The sequence below is a fragment of the Arvicola amphibius genome, chromosome 1, assembly GCF_903992535.2.
Source record: "Arvicola amphibius chromosome 1, mArvAmp1.2, whole genome shotgun sequence".
NCBI classification, from domain to species: Eukaryota; Metazoa; Chordata; class Mammalia; order Rodentia; family Cricetidae; genus Arvicola; species Arvicola amphibius.
In genome coordinates, this window is record NC_052047.1 from 149,077,632 (window position 1) to 149,103,106 (window position 25,475).

Sequence of the window (25,475 nt, forward strand, 5' to 3'; positions counted from 1 at the left end):
CAGACTTTGTACTGGGAAGCAGGGGCAGGAAGAAAAGTGTAAACTATAGGACAGTCTTTGTTTACAGTGTTGTTGGAGAGGAAACAGGGACTGAGACTGGTGGCAGAGAGAACGGTGAGCCCAAACAGAAGCAAATGCGAAGGGATTTGGGGCTTACAGGAGTGGGTGTGGGAAAGATGGAAGACTGTGTGTCCCTCTTCCCATCTCAGCTCTCCAGCATGCCAGGGAGATGCCCAGAGCCCCAGCTCTAGTCAGACCCCTTTTTCAGCTTCTGCTCAGAATGGCACAGCATTTGTGTCTGTCTGATCTTATTCTCAGGTCTGCACATGTGGGGTGGATGGCCAGTCCTGTCCTCAATCTTCTCTCCTTCAGCCCTGCTGTTACCCCTCCCTTCCTCTCCTTTTCTCCCCTAGGTTCCTTCTTCCCTCTCTACCCCCCTGCTTTGAGAGTCTCATTGTATTCCAGACTGGCTCTGCACTTGTGATCTTCCTGTTTCCCGCCCTTGAGCAGGGGAGTTCCAGGTGTATGCTACTTCCCTAGGCATTAGACCGGCTTTCTAATTATCCACCCTGCTTATTCTGCCTCTGAAGTTGTTATACACCCTTCCCTTAGCATACATCCTTAGTACATTATTTCTTTTTCATTTTCTCAGACAAGGTCTTTTGTTTTGCTTTGTTTTTTCCAGACAGAATTTCTCGGGGTAGCCTTGGCTATCCTGGAACTCACTGTGTAGACCAGGCTGGCCTTAAACTCAGAGAACTACCTGTCTCTGCCTCCTGAGTCCTGGGATTAAAGGTGTGTACCACCATACCCTGCTACAGTGTTTTAACTATGTAGACCAGGCTATCCTTTAACTCACAGAGATTGCCAACATATGTCCCCTTAGTGTATGGATTAAAGGCGTGTACCACCATGCTTAGCTGCTGCTGCTTCTCAAGAAAATGTATTGCATTAGGGAAGAGGTTATGCTTTTGTTTCCAGAGGAAACAAATGGCTATGAATTTGTTCAAAGTTAACGAGAATCAGGTTTGATAGGAGACCTCCTGAAATCTTAACCACAGACATAAAGAAATAAACCTAGGAAAACTACAAGACAGAGCAAGGGGACCAGATACCAGTGAAAATGGGTGACTCAGGTGATCCGGCCTCTCAGAGTCGCAGCTTCCTCAGAGTTCTGCATCCACAGCAGCTCCAAGGCTGCTGGCTGAGATGGTGCAGCCTCAAGGCTGCTGGCTAAGATGGTGCAGCCTCACAGACTACTCCAGCCAGAACTTGAGATAAGCCTTGCACTTTCCCAGTGCACAGAGACTGGACAACAAATGATACAGCTAGCTCTCTCAGGACTTGACCATTATCCTAATTTTCTCTGGGTCTCCTAAAGATGCCAGTGTCTGCAGACAACAAGCAGCAGTCTAGAGAACACAACACCCACATTCCCAAGGGATGAGAGGGTGATTTTTGATAATTTGATGGGTTATGGATGTTTGTCTTTGTTTAGTGGGGTTGGTTACAAGTTGCTATTGGTCATGGTAAGGAAAAAAATCTAATCAAGGGAGATTAGATTCAGGGATGTTGTTCTGAAAAGACAAAGGGGGGATATAGAGATGATAGGATAAAAGATTAGATTACTGAATCTACTTTTTTTAAATTTATTTTTTATCTCATGTGCATTTGTGTTTTTGCTATGGCTGTCAGGCCCCTGGAACTGGGATTACAGACAACTGTGAGCTGCCATGTGGGTGCTGGGAATTAAACCCGGGTCCTCTGGAAGAGCAGTCAGTGCTTAACTGCTAAACCATCTCTCCAGCCCTGAATCTACTTCCAAACTAAAAAATCAACTACCAGTCTTAAATATTTTACATTGGTATGGATTTTTGTATATTGATAAAAATTTAAGATTATTTTGTTATACTGTATACTGTATATGTTTCTACTCTTGTTTAAGGTATTTTTATATATTGATACAAATTTAAGGTTATTTTTGTTAGAACATACTGTACATGCATTTCTACTCTTGTTTAAGGTATTGTACTTATGCTTATTTAAAAATGTAATGTAAATTTCTAGTCCTTGAAAGTTATTATTATAAACTATTTATGATAATAAGAAATGCAGGTTTGTTAACCTATAACAATCAAACTTGTAGTCATGTTGGGTATGTTTTCAAGGTCATTCAGTGATGTATTTTAGCTAGAGAGATGATCTTCAAACACTTTAAAGACCTACAGAATATGGTATGACAGTGAGACACATCTGTTCCTGACAGCACCAATTTACCTCAAAAAAATAATGGTAAGTATCAAAGAACCTCCATATGGAGTTTGCTTTCTTAGTAGCCAAAACTAGCCATGGGGCAAAAAACTGCCCTTGCCTTGATGTCAGGGACCATTGTCCTAAAAAAAAGGATAGCAGAGGTCATTGCCCTAAGGATGTTTGCGGAGAACCTGCCCCACATCCCAACTATCTTGAGAACTATCTGTTAACGGAACCCGCCCCTCATTCCAGCTACCTTGAAAAATGTTAATGGAATCACATGTTTCGGCTTCCACCAGGGGTACTGACTGATAACCTTCCGCTACCCCAGCAAAGTTCCTGCCTACCCCTACCTCCACCCCATTCAAGGGCTATATAAGCTGTAACCTTCATCCTAATAAACGAGACCTTGACAAATAGAATCTTGCTTGGTCTCCTTTCTCTCTCCAGCCCATGTCTTTCAGGTAGCGCCCCTTCAGAGGACCCTGAATAGCTGACCCACCAAGTGGGGTTACACCCTGACTGCTGACTGTGCTGTCTAGACTGGACAAGGAGGAAACAAAGAAAAGTATCTGCTTAACTTTGCCAGGACAAGATAGGACAGGACAGTCCTTCAAAATTCCTGCTTCACAGAAAAGTCTGTCAGTTATTCTAGGTCTGTAGGTCGATGACGGATGCCCCAACTTTACAGAGAAACCTTGAGTGATTGTCCAGGCAGCCAGCTGTTCTATAGTTTTGGAAGTTGTTTGATCTACACTTCCTGTTTATTCAGGTAATAGTATACCCTTCTCGGGTCTCTGATGGGGTTGAAGAGAAGACAGTTATAGTTGCAGTTTTCTTTGTTACCAAAGTCAGAAAAGAAGATCCCAAAGGAGGTATAAAATGTATGGGGTTGAGAGACATGAAAGCTTAAATTGTTTATCTAGGAGAATATTTTGAGGTCTAAAAAGATAGTTTTGATTTAGTAATACAAGTTATGATAGAAAAGGGTTTAGGGCCAGGCGGTTGTGGCGCACGCCTTTAATCCCAGCACTCGGGAGGCAGAGGCAGGCAGATCTCTGTGAGTTCGAGGCCAGCCTGGTCTACAAGAGCTAGTTCCAGGACAGGCTCTAGAAACTACAGGGAAACCCTGTCTCAAAAAACCAAAGGAGAGAGAGAGGAAGGGAGGGAGGGAGGGAGGGAGGGAGAGGGAGGGAGGAAGGGAGGGAGGGAGGGAGAGAGAGAGAGAGAGGGAGAGGGAGAGGGAGAGAGAGAGAGAGAGAGAGAGGGAGATGGAGAGGGAGAGAGAGAGAGAGAGAGGGGTTTAGGTATAAAATGTTGGGCTAAGACAGGATGGATACAGTACTTTCTCCAAATTTGCTGAATACAAATAAACTGAACAGTGTAAATGTAATTCATATCTGATATATATATATATATATTGAGACAGGATTTCTCTGTATAACAGTTAACAGTCCTGGCTGTCCTGGAACTCACTCTGTAGACCAGGCTGGCCTCACACTCACTCAGATCCTCTGCCTCTGCCTCCCAAGTGCTGGGATTAAAGGCGTGTGCACCTCCATCGCCCAGCTGATAATTGTTTTTATTGTATATAGTTTTACTGTATTAGAGGTAAAACCCTTCTTTTTTATTTAGACAAAAAGGGGAAATGTGTAATATTCCTTTACACTGTGTGAGGATGTCACTGTGACTGATTTAATAAAAAGCTAAATGACTAATAGTTAGGCAGGAGGTATAGCGGGGACTCTGGACAGAGAGATCTCTCAGAAGGAAGGTCGGCAGCCAGTTGGAGAGGAAGCAGGATGGGAAGTATAGAATAAAGGTAACTGAGTCACATAGAAGATTAAAAGGCGAGCACCACCACCACCCAGCTAAAGCATCATCTCTAAACTGCTGCAGTACCTTCTGATTGATTCCTGTCGCTGCTGTTGTTTTAAGACAAGGTCTTACTATGTAGCAGTGGCTGTCTTGGAACTCCCCATGTAGAGCAGGCTGACTCACAGAGATCTGCCTCTGCCTTCCTTAGTGTGCATAACTACACCCAGACTTATAGCACCCTTTGAACCTGTGGCCTGCCTTGGAGACTGCAACCTGCATCTTCTGGTGTGCTGTAGCGGGGGTCTCAGGACTAAAGGTACAGTTCTTTCTCTGGCAAAGCCAGCAATGATAGCAGCACAGGTCTTCATGGTTTGCCTCTACTTTCAGCTTTCCACTGCCTTTCAGTGGCGTGGAATCACCAGTAGTTCTCAGATTAGGTCACCCCCCCAATAGTTTTGATAGATGCTGCTTCCTGTGCCTAGCACATCTACCTTGTTCAAGCATTTTTAACATACTACTCAGGTGCCACTTCCTGTGGACCCTTGGACCCTTCCCCCTCCAGGTTGGATTAGATAGCTTCTTGAGGGCTTCTAATCGTATGGCAACTGTCCACTTAACTCTCTGCCAGCCTTGAGTCCCTATGTATGAGAACTCAAACATGGCACATCTTTTTATCAGCAGAGCTGTGTCTCATCCCTTTAGCTGTCCTTCAAGTTTGCTGAATGGACACAGGTCACTGATAGACTGGGTACAGTCTCTGGTAAGCTTGAATACAGGGTGTATGCTGGCACTAGTTACCAAGACTGAGAAGAGTAGTGGGTTAGAGTCCTGCTTCGGCCAGGTGAGGGTTGAGATGGTTGTAGGACCTAGGTTGTCAACACAGTGGTTAAGCTAGTGAGTGTCTAGTGCTGGGATCAAAGATTTGTGACCTCGTGTGGAGGAGGCAGCAAACACAACAATGCACAGATGACTTCTCTGAGAACTCACAAAGCGAATGTAAGCACTTGGCAGAGGCCTGGCTCAAAGACAATGTCCTGGGAGGGGTGTGTGTGTGTGTGTGTGTGAGACAGGATAGCTACTAATGCTTTCCCTAGATACAGCAGTTGGGAGATAAAATAAGTATTTTCAGTCTTGCACATTATGGTGGCACAGGTCTATGATCCTAGCATTCCAGTGGCTGAGGCAGAAGGATCACGAATTCAAGGCCAAGCTTGGCTACACAGTGAGACTGTCTCAAAAAGTAAAACAAAACACAACAAAAAAACCACACACAAAAAATAAAAATGGGGCCGGGCGGTGGTGGCGCGCGCCTTTAATCCCAGCACTCGGGAGGCAGAGGCAGGCGGATCTCTGTGAGTTCGAGACCAGCCTGGTCTACAAGAGCTAGTTCCAGGACAGGCTCCAAAGCCACAGAGAAACCCTGTCTCGAAAAACCAAAAAAAAAAAAAAAAAAAAAAAAATGGGGGTGGTGGTGGGTAGATGGCTCAGTAGTTAGATCTGATGCCTGTGACCTATACACGTGCAAACACACACACCTACTATACACGTGCATATCCATGTGCAAACACACACCTACTCACAATTAAAGATAAATCTCGGAGGGATGGCTCAGTGGTTGAGAGCATTGACTACTCTTCCAGAGGACCCAGGTTCAAGTCTCAGTCCCCACATGGCAGCTCATACCTGTCTCTAACTTCCAAGATCTGACCCCCCTCACATAGACAAACATGCAGGCAAAACATCAACGCACATAAAATAAAAATTATTTTAAAAAAATCTCTGAAAATTTTAAATGGAGCTGGGTATGATGGCACATACCTTTCTTTAATCTCAGCACCAGGAGAGGCAGAAGCAGGAGGATCTCTATGAGTTTGAGGCTAGCCTAGACTACAGCGTGAGTTCCAGGACAGCCAGGGCTACATAGAGAAATCCTGTCTTGAAAGACAAACACCAATACCAAACCAAACCAAAATTAGTGGTGAGCTAGCTCATCAAGTAAAGGTGCTTGCTGCCAAACCTGATGATTCGTAGGACCCACATGGTGTAAGGAGAAAACCAGCTCCTGGAGAGTGTCCTCTCATCTCCACACGTGTGCTCAACACCCCCCCCCCCACCAAATGTAATAAAAGTCAGTGTAGAGTTGGTACAGGCTACATAGGTCTTCTTTACCTGCTCATCAAAATGCACCCCGTCCTTAGACGAGGTCTCTGACAACCTGGGGGCTGCGTTTCTTCATCTTGAGGTCTAGGCTAGCACTGCTGTATCCTGCTTGACAGAAGGAACTGTTCCTGCGCAGCTTCGCTTCTCCCTGTGACTCCAAAATCACTCTTCCTGTTCCTCCATGCTTAGGAGAAAAGCATCTTTTGTGATGGGGGATGAGCAGCTGTTGTAGATATTATTCTGAGTGTACTAGCTATCATTGTTATCAGAGCAGTTGTGACTGTTTCTAAGATCCTCAGGCTTAAGCCTGTTGGTTCTGTATGTTCCCTCGTAGGAGGCGGGCAGGATCACTGGACCCCAGTGAGTGCACTCATGGTCCAGAGTGGGCATGAGTCTAAGTTCCTGTGTCTCAGGCTAGGCACTGAGCGGGGGCCAGGGAGCAAGGCAGGAAGACCCTTGACTCGGCAGCCCAGGTCTCTAAGGGACACAGCCTGAACCGAGATGTGAAATGACAGCAGCTCTGTTGAGGGCTCCCATGGGCGTCATTGCTGTGGAGAGTACAGCTTTATGAAGTCATCCTGGCTCCCATTTCCATGGGTTTCAGGGATCATGGCCAATTCTTTCCCAGCCAGCTCACCAGTCTTCTCCGGGGCACTTTTTCCAGCCCTCATTGGCTTCTGGTTCTCAAGAGTTAAATACTATTAACCAGCCAGGAAAGTCTGTCCCTCAGCCGGTTGAGCTCTGGATTTTTCATAGTGGGGCTTCTAGGCACAGGCTATAGGAGTAACTGTCAGTCTGCCCATTTGCTGCTGTTTCGTGGGGCTACACCTGCATGGTGAGTCCAAGTTTTGTTCCTCTTTCATGTGAGCCTTCATCTTGGGTACCTCTAGGAAGGCTGTGTCTGGGCCCCTGGGGGTGTAGGAGAGTTACACCCAGGACACTGGTAGTGGTGGCTAGTTTTTTTTTTTTTTCTTTGTTTTTTGAGAAAGGGTTTCTCTGCGTAGCTTTGGAGCCTATCCTGGAACTCACTCTGTAGACCAGACTGGCCTCGAACTCACAGAGGTCTGCCTGCCCCTGCCTCCCGAGTGCTGGTTTGTCAGGGTACTTTATCACAGCAATGGCAAACAAAACTAGGACGCTGACCCCATCTCAGGTCAAAGAACAACAGGAAAATAAACTCAACATACAGATCCAGGCTCCAAGCCATCCTCCAGCCAGAGCAAAGACCACTTGGACTTAGAAGGGAGGGATGGGTGTATATGCCTTGGGAGGTGGGGTCTGGAGAAAAACAGGGTCTGACACGGGAACAGCACCCACCCTTCTGCTTGCTTCCTACTGGGCAGCCACGTTCACTCCTGTTCCGCAATGAAGGGACACAGAAGCATACTCCTTTCCACTTGTGCTCCTGGCTGCTGAGGGTGGATGGTGGCAGTAACAGAGCGAGGGGCAGAAGCACAAGGCAGTTGGTAAGAAATCACCAGTTTATTGAATGAAAAAACCCAACATGGCCCCAGTCTTCCCACCCCACTTATTCTCAGGCCCAGCCAGGAGACACTCTGGACAGTAGGGCCGGGCAGTGGAGAAGGAGAAGTTTTGTGCCACACTGCTAAGCAGCAGTGAGAGGGCAACAGAGAAGCTCCAGAGGTGCCAGGGGGAATGGGGGCTGGGCTGGCTCTGTCCCTTCTCAGCCTCTCCTCAAGACACTGCTGGAGGAAGGCCTGGTGGAGATGGGCTTCTTCCCGCTGCCCTGCCACGGAGGAAGTGAGGAGACAGAGCAGTGAAGGGGAGGCAAGCTGACACAGGAGAGGGAGACGTATGGCTGGATACGAGTCACAGACAATGTATGTTGGGGGGCAGGGCTTGCTGCCTCCTACCTCATGAAATCAGAGTTATCTTAGGTGGGAGGACGGGAGGCAGAGGAAGGAAGGAGCCTTAAGGACAGGACCTGTGCACAGGACAAGTTACCCAAAACAACCAGAAAAAAAAAACACAAAAAGAAATAAAAAAAACCAGACACCACTCAGGACACAAGACATTCACATGGACTTGAGGTGACAGGAAATCATGCATGGGAAGAGACTGGGAGCCCCCCCATCCCAGAAACGTCAGGATGCTCAGGTGTCCCCCCAGCTCTACTGGGAAACTGTGGCGCAGGTGAGGTCACAGAAATGGCAGGAGGCCCCAGCCCTGTAACAGCTGTCATTATGTAGGGAAGGCAGGGTGTGTACAACTAACAGAAGAGCCTTGGAAACTGAGAGCCTGGCGGCCAGGCTATGGTAAAGTGCTGGGCTGTCTCCGTGTGCCAGTACTCCAGGTGTTTCATTTCCAGAAAGGGAACCGGTGCTGCAGGGGTGAGTGACGGGAAGGACGGTTCAGATTATCCAATTATAGGGATTATGGGCACCAGAAGGCAGAAACACCCAGCTCTGGGCCTAGAACAGGATGGAGGAGGGTAGTCCAGAGAAGGGCTGGGCAGTGAGAGGGGAGGGCTGCATCCCCAGTGGCAGTGTCCGTCAGGACCGGGCATGTAGAGGCAGGCCCCAGTGCTGGGAAAGGGAGGCTGGGCCGGGGCTTGCTCGCCTTTCCCTGCCTGCAGGTGGTGAGGCTGGGTGGCAGTGCCAGGAGGGAGTGGTTGGGAGGCAGGGTCTCAGGTGGTCTTGCTGCCACTGAAGAGGCCCACTGGAAAGTGCTTGACATGAGTGGGCCACTGGGCAGCCAGCTGGAAGAACTTGATGTCACTCCACTCCACTCCATCGATGGACACTAGGTGACAGAGAGAAAGATTAGGGCTAGCTAAGCCCTCTCCCTCCTCCTCCGTCCCTGCTCTCACCACCATCGCACCTCTCAGCATGGTCTGCTGCTGCTTCGCGGAGCAGATGAGGCGGCTGATGCCCTCGATGACCTGGCTCTTAGAATCCACCTCCTTTTCCCGGGGCTTCTTGCTCAGGAAGATAGTGGGCACTGGAAAGGCAGCAGGAACCACCTGTCACAGACTTGGGAAGCAGCCATCCCTTTCCTTCCCAGCCCATCTGCTTCCTTCTTGCTGGGGATGTAATGTGCTCCCCAAGCTCCCTGGCCCTGGCTGTTTGTGAGGAACTTTAAACTCCTGTGTCACTTTGCTAAAGATTCTGTATTTCTGCCTGGGCCTATCTTCACCTGCACAGTGAGGCCCTGGGACCAAGGAGTGATAAAGTGGCAGGTGTTTATACTACCTCCACCCAACAAGTGGAAGTAATCCCAGCTGGTTCTACTCTGGGAGGAGGGTAGGCAGGGCAGGCCCCTGCTGAGATGCTGGAAGGTCCCTATGCCAGTCTAGTGGTGAGCCAGGCGTGCAGCCCTTGGGAGAAATCTGGAGGGAGGAGAGACTCCCAGAGGCACAGCTGCTCGGGAGCTCCTGTAGGGGCAGATTTGGGGTCATACAGGACATACACTGCAGGTAAACACCTGGAGCTACAGTGTGACGTCACTCTCCTGGAGAACAGGACCCACGACTACTCCACAACTCTGCTTTGGATGCTTTAATCTCCCCGCTTATTCACAATGGGCTGCATTCTCCTCCCCACTTGTGTGTGTGTGTGTAATTATTTTGAGGTAGGGTCTCATTATGTAGCCAGGCAGCCTTGAACTTGTAATTCTCCTGCCTCGGCCTCCCAAATGCTGGGGTTACAGATGTGCACCTCCAGGCTCAGATCCTCATCAGATCTTTCATTCTTGAAGCTTCCCTGGAATGGCTTCCATCCCTTAGCATGAATGTTCTGCTCTAAAACCATGGTGGCCATGGAGGGGGCCATCCCATATCCATCCAGAATGCAGTGGCCTTGTCCTCTAGGTGATGCAGAGCCGGCTTTGGGTCTTAGGCTGATCTCAAAATCTACACACTAATACAAGCATCCTATCCAGAAGCAGATTCCTGCCCAGACCCTAGGACTTGGAGGGAGGCCACCAAAGTCTGCTGGCCTGGTGTCCTCCCTGGCTTACCTTTCTTGTTCTTCTCTTTGGTGACAACAGTCATTGCCATGGTGCCAGAAAGTTGGGCTTCCCCTGCATGTGGCAGGCGAGAAACCTGCACCGAGCGGAAGACACTCTTAAGAGTATTCTTTGAGCTGGCGTCCCTCTTGTCACCTTCTCGCCTGCGCTCCCCGGGGTGGCCCAGCCAGTAGTCCACCTGGAGGCCAATCACATCCCCATATGGGCTATTTGGGCTCCTGGAGAAGTGAAATAAAAACAACATGTTGGCTTTGACCTCAATGCCTAACTACATGGGGGCAATGAGGGATGGAAGATACTGCTTTTGGGAGCAGGAGATGGGGGGGGAAGGCCAGCCAACTGGCTCTGTTTCTGCCAGCGACATAGAACCTGCTCATGTGGGGGTGGAGAAATGGGGTGATTTGAGAACAAAGCCAGAGAAGATAAAAGCCCAAGTCACTGTGAGAAAATCAAAACTGTCACAAAATGAAGAAAGCAGAACAGAAAGATTTGTGAAAGTGTACACTCATACACAACATACACGCACACACACACACACATGCAAGCAAAGCCAAGGCCCAGAGTAGGCAGATGGCTGGAGAGAAGTAGCGGGCAGGGGCTGAAGCAGCACCATGGCTTCACAGCCGCCTTGGGAGCCAACGGATGCTGCCCTGCACTTTTGGTTATGTATGGCACTTTTAGCTCAGTGATAATTTTAGCTCCTGCGGGAAAACGGAGTGTTTTCTTGAAAGAAGGCGTCAGACACAATAGGTATCCAGGCTATGAAAGTCATCTGACTTTTCCTTCTGCTGGTGGCTCCATTAAAGACAAGCTTAAACTGGATGAGAAAAGAGGTCAAGGTAGGGGTTGGTTCCACAGTCCTGGACAGAAGCCCTTCATGCAGTGGATGAAATAGGAGAAAGCAGGCTTCCTAGAAGTCTATACTGCTGAGGCAGAATGTGGCTGTGTTCCTAAACTGTCTCTTCCATGGACAGCAGAAGACCATGAAGGGGATGTAAGGAGAAGGGCTGGACCCTAGCTCCAGGGCCCATTCCTTCCTCAGAAGAACGGTCATGGGCACGCCTGAAAACCTACTGGGAATGCCTCCCCATTGGTAGCTATGAGGAAAGGAAACAGTGAAGACAGAAGAAAGAGTGAGAAGATGTTGGATACCGTGCCTGGCCACACCCAGCTTTTCTCTGCTCTCTACCTCATTACTTAGGCTTGTCCTCCCTCAGATATGGCAGAAAAGCAGCTTGCTGGCCATCTCCCTCAACTTAAGTATCTGGAATCCTACCGTCGTCTCCCTCCCACCACTCCCTGCAATCTCAGTTACAAGGTCTTTGCCATCTCAACACTGTAGGCCCAGCCTGGAACCTGAGCCACTGGTTGCTACAGCTCCAGGGCCTCAGGTACAAAGAGGGTGTCAGTCACTCTGAGGCAATTCCCATACTGACAGTGCTGTTGCTACTCAGGCCTCACAACATCCTTGTGAGCTGGCTAGTTCACCTCTGCACACAGCAGAAACTAAAGTTCAATAACTGCTTAAGCCAACACAGTGCACACAGGATGGGGTGCCACCTAACCCAGGCATCCTTGACTCAGTCCCATGCCATTCTTCTAGCTCCAGCACAGTGGGTCTCGACTTTCATAATGCGGTTTCTTGTGCTGTGGTGACCCCAACCATAAAATTATTTTCATTGCTACTTCATTAACTGTAATTCTCCTACTTTTATGAATTGTAATATAAATATCTGTGTTTTCTGATGGTTTTAGGTGATTCCTGTGGAAGGGATTGTGACCCTAGGTCCTTTAGGAAGCTACTTGAACCATACTTTAATAGCCCATGAGGGCCACTCTGTTAATACAGCCCCAGCTGCCCCACAACAATGCAGAGAAGACAAAGCAGGAAGCGTCAGACTTCACTGAACTTCCTTGCACTGTCTTGGTCTCTGAATTTTAATCTACGCCAGTGTTCTCACCCAGTTGGCTGTTGTGCCAGTGTGCCATGCCCAAGAAAGGAGTAGGCCTGGCTAGAGGAACATGGCAGGACAGACAGGGTTGAGAAAGAGCCTTACCCCACAATAGCGAGGGCACTGCTCATGGATGGGGATGAGGGAGGGGTTGCTGTGGCATCTCGGCTCAGGCCCGAGCTTGAGGGTGGTGATGTGGAGGGCACAGTAAGGCTGACCACAGGTGAGTCGTCTCCATCGCCTGTCAAAGGGACAAACACAGTTGGCCACTGGTGGCAGGAAGTATGCTTTCCTTTCAGGGGACCCTAGGGCATCTTGAAGGAGCAGGGCACATACCTTCTTATTCAACTCAACCAATTATACCCCAGAAGACCTGAAAAGTGTGACCCTCACTCAGAGCAGCAAAGGAGCTCTAGCTCACCTGCAGTGGATGGCGAGTCTTCAACGAGCCCCACTTTCACAACCTGGAGGGAAGGGACATGCATTAGGTCCTCTGTCAGGGTAGCAAGTCCAAATCCACTTGTTTACAGATGGCCAGCACCTCAGCCATTACTACATGGTGTTTTGTCAATAACTAAAAATCTTTACATATCTGGAACAGTCCAGTATTTAAAATGACCCACTCCCACCAAAAAAAAAAAAAAAAAAAAAAAAAAAGGAAAGGAGAAAAAAGAATAATAGTTCATGGGCTTGGCAGTAAAAAGAGGCTGTAGATTCCATCCTTGGCACCATAAAACTAAAAGAAAGAAAAGAAGTCAAGTTCTGGGAGGTGGGCCATAAGACTTGGCATCCCTTCTCTGGGGGTTAGGGCAGAGACTACTTTGAGGGCAGTGTCCTGACCTCATCTCTTCTAAGAGCAGCCTGGCAGGGGCCTAGGAAACTGGTCTGTGTCAAGGCAAGTGAGCTGTGGGTGTAGATACAACTTTTCTACTTCCCACTTTCCTGGAAACTAAAGTAACCTAGAAGGGATGTCTCAACAATTTGACATGGACAGAGTATTCTGGAAAGGATGGAGGGGGCCCTCCAGTGGCCAGAAAAAGATACAGCTAGAGGCAATGTGGCTAAAAATTCTTGTGTTCTAAATGACAGGTGTGTGTGGGGGGGTCTGGTGTCATGGCACTGGGAGACAGCCTATGTAGCAGAACAGTTGTTGGGCAGGAGGCCAAGGGCTGGGGCTGCTACAGCAGAGATCATGTGCCTTTTTCAGGTGGCTTCTGGAGGATACTTTGGGGCTTCCTAAACATATAGCTACCCCCTCTCTAGCTCCCCTGGCAGTTGTGAGGCTGCTAGTTAATCCATTTTTTTTTTTTCTTTTGAGATGTTGCAAATGGAACCAGGGTCTTTTATGTTTTTTTTCCTTTCCCTTTGTCTTCAAGTTAGGGTTTCTCTGTGTAGCCCTGGCTGTTCTGGAACTCACTCTGTAGACCAGGCTGACCTCAAACTGAGATCCTCCTGCCTTTGCCTCCCGAGCGCTGGGATCAAAGGCATGCGCCACCACTACCTAGTGCAGAACCTAGGGTCTTTTGCATGTGCTCTGTGACTGAGCTATGGCTGAAAACTTTATTTTAAATGTCTCACTTGGTTCTGAGAGTCCAGAGACTGACAATTCATGTTCCCAGTTTCTTCAGTATAGCTGAAGGTAGCAGCTATACTGCCAGCCCGGGTGGCAGCCAGGATTCTGAACTGCTACGAGCTATGGGAGTTTTCCAAAGGCTAGGGAGGCAGTGAATGACTAGGTGGCTGGAAAGGTCAGAGTAAGCCTGCTGATCACCCTGGATGTGACCACTCAGGACATCCTTAGATGTCCTGCAATCAGGACGAGTACAGTTAAACCCAGGCCTGCTTAACTCTTCCTCTGTAAAGACTGTGAGATATTTTCAAGATTATAGGAGATAAAAGTCAACTTTGAAGGGCAATCAGAATGTCCTCCGAATGGAAACACCAGTTTTTAGCCCTCTATAGGGTTAGAACTCCTAGGTTCCTGAGACCAAAACACTGATAAATGAAAAAAAAAAATCAAAGGTATCACACGATTCTTCCTTTATTTCAAGATAAATTCACTTGAATTTCACTAATTCACTAATATATACATCTGCATCAGGGAGGCTTTTCCTTAAAGTCAACCCTGTGAGGCAGCTGGTTCTAAACTTCTCAGAATGCCAAAGTTTCATTATTTCTGAGGTCACTTCCTGTTCTCTGAGCTGGGAGAAGCCACACTGTGGATTGAGCTCCAGAGATACAGACCCCAAGTTCATGGCTTGGTACAATAAACAGGAGACACCAATAACTAATCTGGGGACAGTTCTTGATTAGGGAAAAGATGTTGCTCTGCAATTCTAGCATTTAGGAGCCTGAGGCAGGAGGATCACAAGTTCAAGGCTAGCCTTAGCTAGAGATTCTACTGCCTCTGCTTCCGGAGTTCTGGATTGAACAGTGTGTGCCACCATGGACAGCCTTTTCTTGTATGGAAGGAAAGCAAGAAGGCTGGAAGGCTGGGGTTGGAGAAGGGGAGCAAGTACGTACACCAATGAAGGGAATAAACTTCTGATAGGAGTCTTCGTCAGGGCTGTTGGGAAACAGGAAAGGATTGCAATTAGTGGGTTTGCAAGAGTGGCGGACAATTAAGCTTCCCACATTGAGTTCTGCTTAATGGGGTCCAGGACACAAGGCTATAGCTTCCTGTCACACTGCAGGGAGGCCATTCCTTGAGGACAGAGTGGAGAGCACAAAACAAAGGCAAACAACACTGCTCGGACTTGCCAGCTGATTTTAATTACTATGGAGGAAATAACTGATCGACCTGCATGGAGGATCTAAGAAGTCAGGCATGTCCTCTAGGTCCTCTATGACAGGAAGTGGAATTGTGGAAAAGGAAAATATGAAAAACGAAAGGATTCAAGGTTCCTCTAACCTACCCAATCTTTTTTTTTTTTTGTTTGTTTGTTTTTTTGTTTTTTTTTTGTCTGTTTGTTTTTTCCTTTGGTTTTCTGAAACGGTTTCTCTGTGTAGCCCATGCTGTCCTAGAACTCACTCTGTAGACCAGGCTGGCCTTGAACTCAGAGATCCACCTGCCTCTGCTCCCGGGTGCTAGGATTAAAGGTGTGTGCCACCACCATCTGGCTACCCAATCCGTTTTTAAGAAAACTCCTGTTAGACTTACAACTTATGCCTGCAGGTTAACATAGCTTCGGCCACAGGCAGCTGGTGCGTGGTGGCTGCTCCATTGACATACTGCATCACACGACCCACCACATCCAGTGGCTCTGCAGAAAAGCCAGGAGGACGTGTCCATTTTAGTGTGCAGCTATACAGACCCTCAGAGAGGCCCCTAAGTCCCCAAGGCAGGGTCCTCAGAGCTGAGGTGAAGAAAGGATTCTAAGATCCTCTTGGTCATGCATCAAAGGACTCATAAACCAAAGCACAGTCCTCCCTGACCTTAGCTGTACTGATGCTAGCATCACCAGTGGACGGTATGGGGACACCTGCTGGCACAGTGTCACTCATTTAACAACAGACTGTATCAGTGGCACTCCCCGTTGCCTATTTCATCTCTACAAGCAGAGCTGGCCCACGTACCAGCCAAATGACCTTCTTACTTTTAGCTGTAGGCAGAAGCTATCCTGAGGAGAGGGTCACACAGGGTATACCTACATTAATGAATACCAACTGGGAAAGGGGTGAGAGCTACAGGAATGGGAATAAGGTTGCTCCCCACCTTCTTCAGCTGCATGGGGGAACCAGAAGCCTCACTCCTTGGGAGTTTCCTTTAGGGGTCCTTACCTGACACTGGGGGCTCTGAGCGACTGAACAGGTCTCTCCAGGCAGAATCAAGGAAGGTGCTGCTGTATCTACTATCTACTGAGCCCAAGTATTTGGCCACTGGATGAGAACCTGGCAGATGGAAAACCAGACAGAGTCAACAGTTAGTGGGTAGGATAAGGAAGCAGCTATCCCCAGCCAAGGTTCAGCCTTTAGTTTCCCTGATCAACTCCCATTCTGCAGGAACCGAGTCTGCTGACAGAAGTCTCCTGAATGCTGCCAGACTTTACCTAGGGGAATGATGAGGAAGCGCATGTAACCCAGCCAGTCTGGCGTTTTGCTGGCAAGGGACTTGACAAAGAACCGGAGAATGGAGCTCAGATAACTCTGGCTGCCCACAGCTGCCACCTTGACCGGCCTCGGCATGGATGAGTTACAGTTGCAGCTGAGGAGAAAGGGGACACACACCATACTTAAGGCTCAGGCCTCAAGCTCTGACTTCATGCATTTCTAAAAGCCATGGGGACGCATGCCAAGAAACAAAATGATACAAGGAGGCACCAAACACGTGCTGCTCAAGAGGGTAGGCAGCTGCCATGGAGGAGGCCGAGGCTAACAAGGAACAAGGTGCAAGCGCTGCCTGTGGGGCCTAGAGTTAGCCTAGGCCCAGAAACCTGGAATCTCCTTGCTGTGTCACATGTGAAGATGTGACAGGGCCTCCCTCAGATGGCCCTGGAGAGGGAAACAGGATCCCATTAAAAAACAGAATGTTACCATTGAGGGAAGGAATTTAAGATATTTTTAGGACACTGGATTCTGTTCTTTATCTTGGGTTTATGAGAAGATGAGGCAAGTCAAAGTGAGGCATGAGTCCAGGATGTGAAGGTGGCAGGGGCAGAAGGTTCAGGAGCTGATATTCTAGGGGCTTTGAGCACTACTGCTGGCTCTGTCTCTAAGTACAAGCTGGAGCTGCAGCTTCCTAGCATGAGAATATTGCCATTGCTAGAAGTCAGGGTTGGAAGATGAGGTAGGGGAACCAGAAAACATTGTAAGAAGAAAAGCCAGAGCCCTTACTAGCGCTGAATCCTAGTGAGCAGGGCAGACAACACGGCCTGGACCTCCACTATTGAGCAGGTGCATACAACAGGCTTCCTCTGGTCTTGGAGCAGTTCAGCCACATACTGCAGGGGAGGAAAGCAGGGACACAGGTAAGCCACATCACTTCCCACAGATGCTGAGAGGTTAGGCAAGGCCCAGACTGAGCTGTAGAGTCCCAGTCCTCTGGCAAAGATAGTCAGGTTTCCTGGCTATGTGTAAAAAAAAGGGCACAGCAGACCCCATGGAAACATGCTAACTATGAAATGGGGAGGATTAAAGGTTCCAAATATCACCCATATCTAGGTATCTCTGGAACCAATGTCTTACAAGGCAGACAGTAAATGGTAGATGAAATCACTCTCCTGCTTCCCTGTGTGCTGTTTCAAGTCACACACTGGGAACATCGATAGACCCCCTACCCCTTGACCCTCAGTGTTCTACCTGGCCCTGCCAGTCTGTGGTGTTCACCAGGATGACATTTTCTGGGAGGGCTGCATCGGATACCAGGATCTGATTCAGTTGGTCATATACCACCTTTCTTGGAATCTGCAGAAACAAGTATTGATTGGGTATTGCCCAGAGAAGTGGGAGTACATAGAACTCCTGGAACAGGGTAACTAAGGATGTGTGGGGACAGTCTCTCATTGATTAAAATGGAGATGAGGAGGAAGATCAGTGTCCTTGGCAAATACACTGACATACTAGGCACAAAGTCACAGCAATGGTTGTTCTGGGGCGAGCCTGTGGGGCTGGGAAGCAATAGCTTCCCATGAAGGGCACGACTCCCAGACAGCAGGGTGAGAAGTTGCAAGCAGTAAGCTGGTGCTTGGAGAATGCAGCAAAGGCAGTGGGGAGAAAAATAATGAGTAGCAGCAGGCACCATGTGGGGCCCACTGTCCCAGTAAACAAAAGGTATTTCAGGAACAGCGATTAAACAGAAGGACAATACTTCACCCTAGGGGTCAGGCTATTCTAGTCTCAGGTTCATTTGCAGATTTGTGATAGCATCGAATTTAGGAAGTCATGCCACCCCAACTTTGTCCTTTCACAATATTTGTCAGAGAAACTTGGCTGCATAACTCTAGGAGAAGGGTAACCAGCTTGGGTTACTTGCTGCCTTGACTCTGATACCAGTGTCACAGTAAGGACTTACTCGCCAGGTCTGTTTCATGCTCACATCTTCTCCAGCTAACCTCAGGCTTGAGAGTGACTAAAAAGAGCTTGGAATAGCCATGGCAGCTCACTGACTGGAGAACAACGCCAGCAGTTCCTACCCAGAAAAAGTCAAAACTCCTAACCCTCAACTCAACTGGACACCACCACTCAACTGGACCCCAAATTCTACATTAGCAGATAACAAATGTGGTAGACTTCTCTAACTTAGGTATCTCAGAAAAACCTTCCGACATCCCTCCTCCTTCTCTACCCAGCTGTCTAAGAAACAAACACTGAAATCCAAGGGAGGGTGTGATCGTGACAGGAAGCCAAGATTACCTGTGTGCTGTGGCCCAGGTCAGGAGACCGCTCACTGTCGGAGCTGTTGGTCCTCTCACTCAGGGGCTTGGAGAGCTGCCGCTCCTTCAGGGGCGTGCTCCTCTTCTGCCGGGGTGTGTGTGTCCCTTCCACCTTGCTGATTGTAGCAGGGAGGGGGTTAACAGCTTTTCCAATCCCAAAGTCACATCAGCCCAACCACTTTCCCACATGTAATTGGCATTGAGTATGGCTGCAGGTCTGTGTTACCTGCTTCCTTCCTCTCTGGAGTACCTGGGGGAGGCGGAGCCCTGCAGATCTGTTTTGCTGGACTTCATAGGAGTTTTGACTTTTTCTGGTACAACTAGACTTGTGCTCACATCTCCAAACATGTCCTGATCAGTGATTTCCTGCCGCAAAAAAAGGTGACAAAGAATGTTACCTCTTTCTTGGTAATTGTGCAGGAGACTCCTCAGAGCCCTGCTAGAACCTATCTTCACTTTGAGGGCCACCACTTTCCTTGGAAGCATCTGAGTGAGAGCACATGGTTCTAATATTCCGATCCCAGGAGGAAATGTTTAACCACTGTCCCACTGTGTTGGACACCATGTGCTCCTATCCAGGCACAAGAGGGGGTAACTGACGACAGTCCCTCTGTAGGTTGGCGGGGGCCTGTATCCTTCTAGCTTTCCATTAGGATAGGGCTTGTGGTTCTGAAGTTCTGGTCTACATTTCTCACCTTGGGAAAAGAGCCTTGAAATCACCACTTCCTTCCCATCTGGGATACTGCTCCTGTCCACCCCTTCTTCCTTCCATCTCTTCCTCCCACCCTCTGTATTCACAACTTTGCCTTCTCTCCTTCAGCTGTCCTGCCCGCTCACACCAGGCTATCTTCCCAAAATGCAATGACAATCACATCATGGCACGACTCAACGGCACCAACAGCTCTGCCTACTTAAGAGGCCTTCTGAAGCCTTCCCTGACCCCTGGATCACTTTCACAAATCAGTCTCCACCCCTACTCCTTGAAGTGCTGCTCTTCCAGCATGTCAGACTTGCTTACCTGCTCGCATCTGCCTGCCCACCCTTCAATTTTTTTTAACTGATTCTTTGTGGGTTTCACAACATGCATCCAGATCCCATGATCCCATCCAGCTCCCTGCCCCTTCATATCAGCCCACCCACTTTGCAACCTCCCCCCCCCAAACAAAACAAAATTCAAAAGAAAAACAACGAAAACATAAACCAAAACCGAAACAACCAAACTAACATACCCTTCAAAAATTTTAAGCATTCACTCCTTGAGGGATAACTTTACAAAGTATTCAAACTAAAATATAAACTTGACTCAAGAATAAAAAGATTGAGATAAGGTCATATGTATCCCAGTGTGGCTCTGAGATCCTGATCCCCTAGATCCTGAAAACGGGGATAACTGGCACGCACCACTACATCCAGTTTTATGTAGTGTCAGGGCTTTATGCACACTTGGCAAATTATCTATCAAACTGAGTTATATCCCTAGCCCAACCTTGAATTTGTATGTGCTGGGGATGAAACTCAATGAGCTACCTCCCTAGCCTGAACTGAATTTTCAATGTAAAGAGGGCCCCGGGACCATTAATTAGATCAAGACAGAGCACTCCAGCATACCTGAACTACTATTTGCCTCTTTCCACTCCTTCCAAGTATCTTGACTTCCGTATAGATAAGGAAATCCTATGGCATGAATGCTTTGCGCATCTGCCTACTTTCCTGGACAATGAGTTAAGATTAAGTCTTAGATTTGGTCAGTTGCTGGAGAGTCTGAATCAGGAAGTGACAAGATTGAAATTTTATCTTGAAAAGATCACACTGTATTGGTTGTGTGTAGTATGGCAAGCAATGGGCAAGGAGGTAGGGGTTTATTTCAATTATTAGTGAATAAAGAAGTAATGGTACAGTAGGTTTTAATCTTGGATAGACCTAATAATGCTTTATCATTTTATTTATTACAGTGGCTATTTACTATAGGAGACATAAACCTAAATACTCTTGGACTCAAGTCAATCACTAGAAGGTCTTGCCATGTGGCTCATGCCTCAGATGGCATTTTGGAAAGCTCCCTCTCCTTGCCATCCAGTCTAGCTCCTTGTCTCATTGGATATATATTTCCAGGTACCTTATGAGTGCGACCAACTCAGAGAATCTTCAGTCTGCATCCCAGGGCCTCCATTGAGCCTTGTCCAGGTTTGCACAGGTGGCTTCCCCCGGGGAAGGCTTTGATAGCATCTTTGTATTCTCTGTGCTCAGCATTAGCAGGTGCACAGTGAACAGTTAAAGGCTTATGTGATGGTGCTCAACTGATTCAATTCTACTAGGCAGTTCCAGCATCTCCTCAAAGGAGAAGCTGACCAGTAACCCTCAGAGGCTTTAACACCATGAGCTTCCTGAACATTGAGAAGGCAACAGGGATGGAGAGAGGGACAGATCCCCAGGACAAGACACTGGACATTGTCTTTCAGAAGGAAATGAGGGTGATAGTGAGAAACTAGCATTTGGTCAGTTCTACTTAGGGCAGAATGGGAACATTTCTGGATGACTTGTCTGGAGGAGGCTTGGCCTCAAGGATGTGTCCCACTCCATGGATAAGGATCTCATGGGAAAGGAAACAGAATATTCTTTTTTTTTTTTTTAAAAATCTATTTATTTATTATGTATACAGTATTCTCGGTATTCTGTCTGCATGCATGCCTGCAGGCCAGAAGAGGACACCAGATCTCATCACAGATGGTTGTGAGCCACCCACTATGTGGTTGCTGGGAGCTGAACTCAGAACCTTCGAAGGGCATGCAGTGCTCTTAACTACTGAGCCATCTCTCCAGCTCCCAAGAAACAGAATATTCACACAGATTAAGGCAAAATGTTCAAGGAGGTCCTCAACATCTTTCTAAAAGGAATCAATCTATTACTCAGTCCCCCTCCGTGTGTGTGTGTGTGTGTGTGTGTGTGTGTATTTCATTATGCTGCCTTGGCTGACCTCGAACTCACTATGTAGACTAGGGTGGCCTTAAACTCACAAAGAGTCACCTGCCTCTTGATGTGGGATTCTCCCCCGTACCACATCAGTCTCTGCCTCTTGACTAAAAGTTTTTCCCTATAAAGTATAAAGATAACCTGCGGTGATCAAAGCAGGAGACTGAAGCATACTTACCAAAGTATCTGTTTCAGTCAAGCTGTCATCTTGATTTTTAATCCAAGTAGATTTGACTTTTTCTAGAGCAGCCAATTCCATCTGAAAAAAAATTACTAATAATTCATTATCCCTAATCCAAATAACCAGCACTCTAACTTATTTTATGAGGTCCCCCAAGAAGTTTAATATATTTTCACTTCATCCTCAACCTCATGCAGCCTTTAATGTCTTCATCTTTTGAGAGGAAACGGCATTTGTGTGTGTGTGTGTGTGAAAATTAAGCCCCAGAAGGGCCCGTTTGTTTCAGGAAACCATTAAGTATGGATTGGAGAGATGACTCATTGAGCACTCGCTGCTCTTGCAGAGAACCTGGGTTTGATTCCTAGCACCCATATCAGAGAGTTCTCAACCGCCTGTAACTCCAGCTCAAGGAGATCCAATACCTCTTCTGGCCTTTGAGGGCACTCATACTCAAATGCATTATTCTCATATACATACATAATTAAAAATAAATATTTTAAAAATCATTAAGTAAATGATACACTGGGGTATAGAACTAGAAACTCTATTCTTTGGTTTTTATAGATAGAGCTTCTCTGTGTAGCCCTGGCTGTTCTGGCTGTTGCTCTGTAGACTAGGCTGGCTCAAAACTCATTGATTCACCTGCCTCTGCCTCCTGAGTGCTGGGATAAAAGGTATGTGCTACTACCACGCATGGCTCAGATTCAGAAATTCTGACTCTCAGTTATGTAGGGCAAAGGGGCTTAATGTTGGGTGGTTTTCTGTTGAATCTGTAAAATTCTAACATTTTGCTTCAAAGGGACACATGGCACGGCACTGTCTCTGCTTGTCAAAGAAGGTCTCAGTTCTGGACCTTCATTTTGAGACTAAAGACATCAATGGTAGTTAAATGTTTTGCTTGGTAGAAGGATCCAGAAAACCTTCTAACAGTGTATTAAGCAAAAGAGGTTCCATGTGAAGCTATCGGGTGTGAATTAATTCTCCACTGTCTTATTAGCATTTCTCATAAATGCAAGAGTTTATTAAGCAGACACAGATGCACAAGCAAGATTATTCATATTTGGTAATAATTTGGCCACACAAGCATCAAACCTACAGTTATAGGTCAAAGGGTGCAGGTGTCAGTGAGGCACTGGCTTCAGAATTTCTTTCTTCTAAGGAACCAAAAGAGGAAGAAAATATTTAAGATATCCCACTTAATCTCAACACTCAAGGTCTCTCTGTGTAAAAATATACATCCAGAAGTGAGAGGCTAATCAAGTCCAGGATGCTGCTGAGTACCCAGCAAGGACTACAAAAGCAGCCTTGCTCTGCTACGCTCCACCCAGGGTTTCTCCACCTGGACTGACATTTAGACATCATCTGTGCACTGCAGGGTGTTCAGCAGCGTTCTTGGCCTTGACTAGTAGTAGCTCTATCCTGTTGAGTTAAAATTTCTCCAACCAATGGCAAATGTTTTTTTGAGGGGCAGACTATCTCTAGTGGAAAACCACTGCTCGAAGCCATCTGCAAGACAAATCTGATATACCTGAGCTAGGCAGTGACCTCAGGGCTTGAAATGGCACCACCCGTGGAATGACTTATAGCCACACACAACAGGCTGCCTCCAGACTGCACAGCAGTCTACTTACACGATGCTGACTGACCAGCATTACAGTCTAGAATCTCAGAGGAGCCCTGCTTGGTGGGACCTAGGGTAGAAGCTCAGCACAAATTTCCAGTGGGTGGCTCTGAGGTAACACGACTTGTCAAGCCCTGAAACAGTTACAATGTTGTTGTCCCAGCAGCATTTGGGAAGATCTGTTCCCATCTCTACAGGAGCTGTGTTAAGGCATGTGACAAAGAAAAAGGAACAAAATTCCAGACTTGTTGAAGCTCTGTTCCTGGTCAAACATCTGAAGGGATGTGCTGGGGTGTAGCTCAATGACCTCAGCATGTGCCTGTAAGTGAAGCACTGGTCTCTACCGCCATCACTGACAGTGTGATGAGACCAGCAACTTCCAGCAGCAGGCAGTCTGAACTGACTGTATCTTGGGAAGATATCCTGAAGCACTCACAGCCTAAATTTACTCTTACCAGCACAGAGAATCAAATAATGTTGCTATTATGTGTTGGAGTCTTGAGAAAATTCCATAACTGCCACAATTTGTGTCAGCAGCAATCCTTTCTGGTTCTAGTAATATACTGACTTCTCTAAATATTTGGTGCTTACAAGTGTAAGATTAAGAAAAATCCACAAGGGGCTGGAGAGATGGCTCAGAGGTTGAGATCACTGCTTGCTCTTCCAGAGACCTGGGTTCAATTCCCAGTAGCCACATGGCAGCTCACAACTGTCTTTAACTCCAATTCCAGGGCTCTGACCCCCTCAACAGACATACATGCAGGCAAACACCAGTGAAAATAAATTAAAATTAATTATAAAACAAAAGAAAAATCCACAAGTCTGAAGAATTGGTTGAGGGAATAACAGTACCAGTACTTGCTGCTTTTGCAGAGGATCCAGGTTCAGTTCATGACACTTACATGGTGGCTCACAACCATCTGTAATTCCAGTTCTAGGGGATCCCATACCCTCTTCCAACCTCCGTGGGCACCAGGCACACATGTGGTGCACATGCATACACCAAGACAAAATATGCATACACAAATGAATTAAAATAAAGAAAAAACTGCATTAATGAGGCTGATGATAGAGTATCTGCATAAGAAAGCCCTGAGTTCTATCCCTGCACCACAAAAAGAAAGAAGTTAAAAAGCTGGGCATGGTGGCACATGCCTTTAATACCAGCATTCGGGAGGCAAAGGCAGGCAGATCTCTGTGAGTCATGGGTCAGCCTGTCTACAAAGTGAGTTTCAAGACAGCCAGAGATACATAGTGAGACCCGAGACTCTGTCTTGAACAAAACAAAACAAAACTCCTCAAAAAAAACAAAAACAAAAACAAACAAACAAACAAAAAAACCCTAACAGTGCTTAGCAACAGGGATTCTCAAGGTGAGAGCAGAGGTGCAGAGCCCTTAGACCAACAATCACACTTTCTCCTCATCTACCCAAAGCACTCCACATTAAGAGCATGAGCACAGCCTTGTTCTACCACTCCAGTGTCTCCATACTAAAGGATTCCACAGCTCTACACCCACACCAAGACATATGGGCTCTTCAAAATAGAATCTCAGCAGGGGAACAAAGCAAACCTGCGCTCTGGCCAAGGGAATCAGAATTTGAAGGACTCGTGTATAAGACATTCATAGTCTATCAACTGTGGGATCCCAAAAGAGAAATGTGCTAAGGAACTGCATTTTCTGTAAGTCCATCAGTCAGCACACACACTGCTGAGGACGACCCGCAGGGTCTACAGCATGCCACATGGCCTTTTGAGCATGTGCTTTCCATGTAGGCTCTGAAGATGTGGAAACAGTCTTGAGAAGAAGCAAGTAATGGGAAGATGGAATAAAGATTCCCTCTGGAAAACCCACCCTTCACAGTTAAGAACTTTGTTTCCTTGTTTGTTTGAGATTAGCCTGCCTCTGTCTCCTGAGTGCAGGGATGAAAGCCATGCACTACCATGTCAGGCTTGTTTGTTCTTGCCAAATCCAGGGCCCATCAAACTAGCTACACCGCCAACTTCTGTCAATACTGAAACACTTCTTTCCCTCCTAGGAAACAGCTCTTCCTCTTGCTGATTTAGTAGCCATGGGCATTTACTGAACAATCAGTGTATGCCATAATCTATGCTTACTGCTTCATGGTCACTGGCTTGGCCAACACCTTACTTATACTCTG

General features: G+C 47.3%; 1 protein-coding gene across 2 annotated transcripts in view; it reads right to left on the reverse strand.

The window, feature by feature from the left end:
• Positions 1 to 7,694: 7,694 nt before the first annotated feature.
• Positions 7,695 to 25,475, reverse strand: part of Pacs1 (phosphofurin acidic cluster sorting protein 1) — a 135,758-nt gene continuing 117,977 nt past the window's right edge. The window contains exons 11-24 of one of the 2 annotated variants that reach the window (XM_038329404.2): positions 21,690 to 21,770; positions 18,792 to 18,907; positions 18,522 to 18,657; positions 17,469 to 17,573; positions 17,004 to 17,110; positions 16,220 to 16,374; positions 15,951 to 16,061; positions 15,331 to 15,433; positions 14,694 to 14,736; positions 12,592 to 12,634; positions 12,276 to 12,411; positions 10,210 to 10,436; positions 9,073 to 9,192; positions 7,695 to 8,994 (exon numbers count right to left, since the gene is read on the reverse strand). In XM_038329404.2, coding sequence (XP_038185332.1) covers positions 8,879 to 8,994; positions 9,073 to 9,192; positions 10,210 to 10,436; positions 12,276 to 12,411; positions 12,592 to 12,634; positions 14,694 to 14,736; positions 15,331 to 15,433; positions 15,951 to 16,061; positions 16,220 to 16,374; positions 17,004 to 17,110; positions 17,469 to 17,573; positions 18,522 to 18,657; positions 18,792 to 18,907; positions 21,690 to 21,770 — 1,599 coding nt within the window. In that variant the 3' untranslated portion in view covers positions 7,695 to 8,878. Of the gene's footprint in view, positions 8,995 to 9,072; positions 9,193 to 10,209; positions 10,437 to 12,275; positions 12,412 to 12,591; positions 12,635 to 14,693; positions 14,737 to 15,330; positions 15,434 to 15,950; positions 16,062 to 16,219; positions 16,375 to 17,003; positions 17,111 to 17,468; positions 17,574 to 18,521; positions 18,658 to 18,767; positions 18,908 to 21,689; positions 21,771 to 25,475 lie in introns of both variants that reach the window. The other variant, XM_038329398.2, reaches the window with a different exon arrangement.